Genomic DNA, 8,434 nt, shown 5'->3' with positions numbered 1-8,434 from the left:
TTGGCACTTTCCTCCTTGTACCTTATGCCTCTTCCCGTTTCTCTGTAGTGTGGCTTTCCCCACATCAATAGTTGAGGCAAGCCAACATGTTGTGACATCACAAGACTTCACTGATTTGAGAAGATTTTAAGGATAAAGACAATAAAAGGAGCAACTTAGATTTAAAGAAGTGGAGAAGATTGTCAATCGTGGTAAAGCGAGGATCTAAAACAACATTATCAGAATATAAAAAATTTACAAAAGTAGTTTTTTAATTCATAACTCATTATGAAAATTTTTAAAAAATTATTAAACGAGTATTTAAAAGTTATTTTCAAATTTCAAAATATCTTCCGAAACACCTAATCGGAATTAGATAGAGAAGTCATTTTCCAAGATCTGACTTTCAGACCCAATCGGGAAAGTATGAAATATAATGATGTTTAATGACTTTTATTATAATATTATTAAGAGTAGTTGGGATGATTACAATTTGTATGGTGGTGCACGAAGAAAAAGTGGGATGCAGAAAGAAAAGGCCTTTTCTCGTAATGCATAATGGCCCCAAATGGCAGAAAATGGAACGAGCCAATTTGCATAGTCGTTGTGATCATATATACGATAGAATAATGGATAGAATAGACTGCAATAAATAAATTAATTAATTAATAAACGAGCAAATAGAAGAAAGCACGTTGAGAACCTAGAATCTTCCACGAGGTTTTCGGTAAGAACCAAATTTGGGGTTTGAGACGCAGGATTTACTTTTCTATTACAATTCTTGTGCCTTTCCCAGCCCTTTGTCTTTCCCTCGACCAAATTGTAAGTTCATCTTTTGATTGCTTATTTCATCGTCAATTCATGTTTATAATTTTCTATGTTCATATTCTGAGACCAGATCTGAATCTTTTTTCTTTTTTAGTCCTTTTTCATGTTTTCTTTTTCGTTTTCTCATTCCGTTAAATTCCACGTTCAATCTCTAGATTTGTCCGTCGATTCTTCTATTTATAAATTTTAGATCTTAGTACAATTCGCTGATTTTGTATTGTCGTACGGCCTTGTCGGTGACGATAGTGTGATATAGCGTATGATAATTTTTTGGGTGACATTGTAGGGTTTGGTTGGCATTGTAATTGATTTTATTTGTGAAGATCTGAGTGAGGGATTAGGCAAATGACGAGTGGTTTTGGGGAATCAACGAGAGCGTCTGCTCCGAGCCCGTCATGCTCGGGTAACAGTTCTAACGATGCTGGTGATTTCGAGTGCAACATATGCTTCGATTTGGCGCAAGAGCCCGTGATCACACTCTGTGGTCACCTATTCTGTTGGCCATGCCTTTATAGGTGGCTCCATCATCATTCCCATTCTCAGGAGTGCCCTGTTTGCAAGGCCCTTGTGCAGGAGGAGAAATTGGTGCCTCTTTATGGAAGGGGCAAAACACAGACTGATCCCAGGACCAAATCATATCCTGGAATGGAGATCCCTCACCGTCCTTCGGGGCAGAGGCCGCAAACTGCGCCGCCCCCACCTCCTCCTGAGAATAACCCTTTTGGGAGTTATGGGTTTGGACTCATGGGAGGGTTCATTCCCATGGCAACTGCCAGATTTGGGAACTTCACACTTTCCACCGCCTTTGCTGGGTTTATCCCATCACTGCTCAACATTCATTTCCATGGCTTTCAGGATGCCACTGTCTATGGGACAACTTCTGGTTATCCCTTTGGGTTTAATAGCTTTCACGGAGGGGGCGCGCGGGGGTATCATCAGGCAACTGGGGGCCAAGTGCAGCGGCAGGAAGACAACGTTTTGAAGAATCTGCTTATGTTGATTGGGTTTCTTGTCCTCCTTACTGTTATTTTTGTGTGGTAATGTCATCTATGTCGAGGTTACAATACTTCTTCAGGAGTTATGTGTAAATATTTTAGCCGATTGATGAGGGAATTCTATGTTTGGAAAGGCTGCTGCCTGTTTGAATCTTATGAACTGTATTATAAGCATTCGGGTGAACTTGAATGCTACCTGTTTGGTCTTTATGACTTGCCTGCAGTTTTACTGTCTTTTAGTAGATTCTCTCAAGTCATCCCATGTTCTTTGGTTGTTGGTTCACATAGCCGTGAAGTTTAAATAGTCTGCTCCTTGAGTATTTTTAGAAGAAAAAATTAAATTAGTTTTCCTAGTGTTAAAATTACTGTGTATAAAGTTAATATTATAGCAGTTTTCACATATTTGCGTCTACAAGAGTTAATTTTTAACTTTACGACAAACTAATTTTTAGTTTATGGAAAACCTAGTTCCATGTTTCTATTCACTTTGCTCTTCTAGAAATGTTAGTAAAAAAGCTTATCAAAACTGCCCCTTACTAGCAACAAGAATAGTTGGTAGCTTCACTACTGTAGCATGGTCTTTGGCAGCACGACTTTTGGTACCACATCTCATCATTTGAGACGAGAGTTAGTGATTGATAGCTGAAACTTTCCATGCTATTTGCCTCCTTCCTACCGTCAAATTAAGGGTGTCTGGTTTCATGAAAAAGGAAACTGTTGGATGTTTTAAAGATTCTACATGGCTGCACGCTACAAAAAAAGTACATGTTATTTGGAGACATGAAGAACTCTTTTTTGTGATTTGGGCATTAGTTAACTTGTTTGTAAATAATTCCATCAGATATCATTGGGCGTAGAGGCGATGGTGATGGTGCAGTCTATATTTAATCACCTTTTGCTTTTACGTATAGTTATTTTGTTTTAGATTTTGGCCAACGAACTTTAAAGGTTTTATGGTTTTTTTGGAATCTTTGGAGGAGAGAAAGAAACTGGGTAGGAGAATTAATTAAAGAGAAAGTGGAAAGGAAAGGGCAGTTTTCTTTTCTCTCCTGAATTTTTATTTTCATTTCAAATTTTAAAATTTCACCTTTTTGTTCATCGAATCATAGGGCAAAGCTTTTGTTCTGAGAAGCCTAGACAGACATTAGGTTAATGATGATACAAAGGAAGGAAGGATTGATGGTGTGGAAGATAGGGTGAATATTGGTTTATAGATAATGGTTTATTGAAGGTTTATTGAATATGAAAAAAAATGTTAAGATGTTAGAGAGGCTAAAAGACGGGCTTAGTTCTGTAAACAAGTTTTTAAAATATATATTAACAGCATACTTAATTACATAAACATTTTTAAAATTTTAATTAATTAATTAATTAATGTTGGTATTAAATAAAGTAAGACGATTATTATCTTAATGTTTTAAACTACTCTATTATAATTTTGAAAGTATTAATAATATTATTATATATATTTATATATATTTATATATATTTTTTAATAATATAATATAAACAAATTAATATTTTAGTCTTTTTAACGTTTAATTAAATTAGTAATTACAAAGCTGAAATTTATCCAGAGCAGACGAGCTCTATTTATCCCTTATAAACAACATCATGATAAAGTTTGATAAATCAATATTTGATAATATACTCAACGTTGCTTTGACATAAAAGGTTGTCATTGAAGAAAAAAAAAAATCTCCATAATATGTGAAGGAAATTTATAGTGTTGAATTGTAAAAGGTAGTCCTTGGCGAGATCCACATTTTAAATAATTGACGATGAAGATGGATTTGGGCCAAGTTGGCAGAAAAAAACAAGAAAACAGAAAATGAAAAACAAGATTTTATTTATTTATTTTTTTTACCCAAAAAGTCAATACTCATTTATTAAGAAGTGGGACCAATTTAATCTTTGTGCTACCAAACATAATGGTATTCGAGTTATACCATGCCTCTTCTCCAATGTTCAACATGGTCAATTTAAGTGTGCGTGCGTACCACACAAACTCTTAAATTTTTTTTTTTAAATAAATGAGATTATAAATTTTAGTACCCAAGTTTAAATTTAATATATTTTCATCAATCAGCAGTAGTTTCTAGTTAAGTAATGCACACTTTTAGATTTACGGCCTTTTTAAATTTCAAATAAAAATAAAATTCTAAATAAAAGTATGAAATGCAATATTTTTGTCAAATGGTACGATTACCAGTCATAAAAAAAAGTCTAATAAAATGTTCTTTATCATCGGCCTCGATAAATATTTTTATTTTTTGAAGAAAAGAAAAATAATCAGATGAGAATTCTAAATTTAAACAGAAGGTATGTAAATAAATTATTTGAATAGTGATGTATTACATTTCTGAAACTTCATTATCACCCACAATTATAGTGATGGATAAAAATGGTATAAAATCTCCATATATATTTTACATTTTAAGGTGTGGGATTTATGGGATTCACGGGAAAATGCAAAATTCTTAATCTTTAAATAAAGTTTTGATCTTAATCTATAAATTGAGCCTCTGCTCGCAAACACCATTTTACCTGAATTGGTAAACTCTGCACGCGTGTGGTGTATCACGTATACACAATTTGGCACCTTAACAATTTGTGCATTGCTTTTAAACCTGAATTTGAATTTATGCACGTAAACGGGAATTCGGTTTATACAGTTGTGTTTATAAAACATTTCACGTTTACAAGATCATTTAGGTCATCCCAAGTTTTGAACCACGTTAATTGTTCTTATATTATTTTTTTAGACGCCGACAAAGAAGTTTTTTAAGGCAGACATGGTAACTTTTTTCACTCATTTCATCTAATATGTGAGGTAAGATGAACTTGTCCCGTCAAAAGGGTTAATTTGTGATTTTTTTAGTTATTAAGGTTTTGTTTACTTGAATGGATTTGGAGGAGAGTGATTGAATGAATTTGAAAGGATTTGAAAGTAAAATTTTTGTTGTTTATTTAAGTGAATTTGGAGGTAAGTGGGAGTGAATTTAGAAGTAAAGTTTGTGAGAACTAGTGTAGGATTTGATTGATGTGACATATTAAAAAAATTTCCTTTTAAATCTACTCTCACTTACCTCCAAATCCATTCAAATAAACAACAAAAAGTTTACCTTCAAATCCTCTCAAATTCATTCAATCACTCTCCTCCAAATCTATTCAAGTAAACAAAGTGTAAAAGTTGTATAAAAGAATAATGTAGAACAAATCGAATTGGAAACTTAGCCAGGTTTGGTGCAACAAGTGTTGAGATAAAGACAACATACTAACATGATCATTCCACTACAATAAATAGAAGGTGAAGTCGATACAAATATCGAAATTTTTAGAATTTATATCTTTGTATCTTCACATAAGTGATTACTACATGTTAGAAAATAAATCATATCTTGAAATTTATGAGAGAATATATTGTTATTATTATCCATATTAAATAGGTGATTGACATAAATAATGTTACATTATTATAGAATCAGATTAGAATAATTATAGGAATAAAATAGTAAAATTATAGATACTCTCTCTTGTATATATCTTTGATATTTTATTAAAAAATAATAAGACAAATTTTTCTCTTTTTTTCCTTTTACATGGTATCAGGAGCATGAACGATCCTCTGCTCAATTTTTTTCTATCCTTATTCCCATGGCTAACTATGGAAATGAATCAAATTTCAATAGTTCTTATTCTCTCCATCATTCTGACCATCCTGGAATGGTTCTTGTTTCCAAATCTCTAGATGGAGACAACTATTCGACTTGGCATAGAGCCATGGTCATCTCTTTGAATGCAAAATCCAAATTGGGTTTTGTTGATGGAACTCTTACGACACTTTCTGTTGAGGCCAAACCAGAAGAATATACAACATGGAAAAAATGCAATGACATGGTGTTATCTTGGATCTTTAATTCTTTAGCACCTGATATTGTAGATAATGTTATTTTCTATGACACTGCTCATGAAGTTTGGACAGATCTTCAAAATCGTTTCTCTCAAAGCCACACACCACAAATTTTTCAAATTGAGAGAGACATTGCTTGCTTAGCTCAAGATCAAATGATAGTTGCAGCCTATTACACCAACTTTAAAAAATTATGGGATGAGTTAGGCTCCTATAGTAATGCAACCTGCACTTGTCGAGCTAGCAGTAAAAGACGCAAATTGATGCAATTTCTTATGGGGTTGAATGACTCTTATAGTGCTATTCGTGGCCAATTCCTTTTAGTGAATCCTTTGCCTGATGTTACACAAGCTTATTCTTCCATCATTCAAGAAGAAAAACAACGACATTTGGGCACCGCACGTGACACAATAGAAGCTTCAGCCATGACTATTCAAAAAAAATGAACCAGTAGCCCTTGTTGTTCGAGGAAAACAAGGCTTTTCTTCTCGTCTTAATTCATCTAATTGAAAGCCGCTGCATTGTTCTCACTGTGATAGAGATCACCATACAAAAGACACATGCTGGAAGTTACATGGTTATCCTCCTGAACACCCAAAGCATGGAGCAACCAAGAATGCTTACTCTAAGCACAATGGGAGTAGTCAGTCTTTAGCTAATATTGTCACAACGACTCCAATGATGCAACAGATGCAGTCTGCAATGTATGGATTAACTGAATTGCAACTTCAACAAATGTTGTCTATTATACAGGGTAATGAATCAGCTAATCCTAAGGTCAACAATGCCAATGTTTCTTCAAGTTTGTCACCACCCAAACTTATAATTGATAGTGGGGCTACCGATCACATTATTTCTTCACCAACCTTGTTTGTTAACAGTAAAGAAAACACTTCTTTACCACCAGTTGTTATGCCAAATGGTAACCAGGCCCCAATTATCTCTACTGGCACTCTATCTTTGAGCCCAATTGTTTATTTAAAAAATGTGTTTGGGGTGTCATCTTGCAAAGTAGATTTGATGTCGGTAAGTCGAGTCACACGAGATTTAAACTGTTTAGTAACTTTTTTCCTTTTGGGTGTATTTTGCAGGATTTGATGACGAGAATAACAATTGGTTTGGGTAAACAACGAGGCAGACTCTATTACATGGTTGCAATGACATCAAATAAGTCAAAAATTCCTATTCAATCCATAGCAGTCCATGCCACCAAGTCATCTCCTCCTTCAAACACTTTTACTACCTTATGGCACCGACGACTAGGACATCTATCTCCATCTAGATTAGACTTCATGGCTAAAACTTTGTTAAATCTCTCTTTAGAGTCAAATAAAACTTGTGATGTTTGTACTCTTGCAAAACAGACACGACTTCCTTTTTCAACTAGTTCAATTTCTTCCATTAAACCTTTTCAATTAATTCATTGTGATATTTGGGGACCATATAAAATTCCTTCTCTTTCTGGTGCTAGGTATTTTTTGACCATTGTGGATGATTTTTCTCGCTTTACTTGGGTTTTTTTCATGCACCATAAAAGTGAAACCCAACATCTTCTTACCAATTTTTTTTTCTTTTTTCAAAACTCAATTTAATACCTATATAGCCAATATTCGGGTTGACAATGGAAAGGAATTTTTTTCTCTGCGAGATTTTTTTAAACAACAAGGTACCACTTACCAACATTCTTGCACTTACACACCACAACAAAACGGGGTTGTTGAGCTCAAACATAGACATATCCTTGAGTCAGCACGAGCTCTTCATTTTCAAGCTCATCTTCCTTTACAATTTTGGGTAGAATGTGTTTCCACTACTGTCCATATAATTAACCGGTTGCCCACACCTCTTCTTTCACTCAAGACACCTTTTGAGCGCTTATATAGTAAAATCCCTTCTTATTCACACATTAGAGTTTTTGGATGTCTTGCTTATGCTACTAATGTTCATGTTTCTCATAAGTTTGCTCCTCCTGCCCAAAGATGTGTTTTTCTTGGTTATCCTCTTGGTAAAAAAGCTTACAAGTTATATGATCTTGAAACTCACCAAGTCTTCACTAGTCGTGATGTTGTCTTTCATGAGGCTAGTTTTCCGTATGAATCCATTGCCTCTCCTCCAACCACCTTAGACCCTGTCATACCTAATGTTATCCCAGATAATCCTCCGCCTGAGAGTCCTTCATACACTCAACCAGCACCTACAGAAAACAGACTTGCGTCGTTCTCAACGATCTCATGGTCCTCCTACAACTTTGCGAGATTATATTTGCAATCAGGTAGTGTCTCCCGATCCATTGTCATCCCCGTCATCTTTTCCAAATAAAGGTACACCATATCCTCTCTGCAATTTTATCTCTTATGACCTTACACACCTCAACATCGTTCTTTTATTGTCGTTATTACTAATGATATTGAACCTACATGTTATGATCAAGCTGTTTGCCACACTCATTGGCAAAAGACAATGAAATCTGAATTGGCTGCTTTGGAGGCCAATAATACTTGGTCTATCACCACTCTTCCTCCTGGAAAACAGGCTATTGGTTGTCGTTGGGGGTACAAAATCAAGCGCAAATCTGATGGTTCTCTTGAACGGTATAAGGCGCGTCTAGTTGCAAAGGGATATACCCAACTAGAAGATATCGATTATCATGACACTTTTTCACCTATTGCTAAAATGGTTATAGTACATTGTTTATTAGCTTTGACTGCTGCTCAACATT

The 8,434-nt window shown here is 34.7% G+C and overlaps 1 protein-coding gene and 1 pseudogene across 2 annotated transcripts; both read left to right on the top strand.

Moving 5' to 3' along the window:
- Positions 1 to 642: 642 nt before the first annotated feature.
- LOC124828581 (uncharacterized) lies at positions 643 to 2,044 on the top strand. Of its 2 annotated transcripts, none has more exons than XM_047301957.2 (2): positions 643 to 801; positions 1,094 to 2,044. In XM_047301957.2, the coding sequence occupies exon 2, from the start codon at positions 1,153 to 1,155 to the stop codon at positions 1,846 to 1,848; it is 696 nt and encodes a 231-aa protein (XP_047157913.1). In that variant the 5' UTR covers positions 643 to 801; positions 1,094 to 1,152; the 3' UTR covers positions 1,849 to 2,044. The 2 variants fall into 2 exon arrangements, with proteins under 2 accessions (XP_047157913.1, XP_087956018.1); XM_088099892.1 differs by having other exon boundaries at positions 687 to 706.
- A 3,934-nt stretch (positions 2,045 to 5,978) lies between these two features.
- LOC148192009 (uncharacterized) lies at positions 5,979 to 6,841 on the top strand (annotated as a pseudogene).
- The last annotated feature ends 1,593 nt before the right edge of the window (positions 6,842 to 8,434 follow it).

The sequence above is a fragment of the Vigna umbellata genome, chromosome 10 (assembly GCF_029865625.1).
Source record: "Vigna umbellata cultivar VRB3 chromosome 10, Vumbellata_1.0, whole genome shotgun sequence".
In the NCBI taxonomy this organism is placed as follows: Eukaryota; Viridiplantae; Streptophyta; class Magnoliopsida; order Fabales; family Fabaceae; genus Vigna; species Vigna umbellata.
Note: the sequence above shows the minus strand (reverse complement) of the source record. Positions and strands in the feature narration are given on the sequence as shown.

Bases quoted from the DNA above. Each gene is read 5' to 3' on its own strand.
- LOC124828581 (XM_047301957.2), top strand. From the start codon at position 1,153: ATGACGAGTGGTTTTGGGGAATCAACGAGAGCGTCTGCTCCGAGCCCG.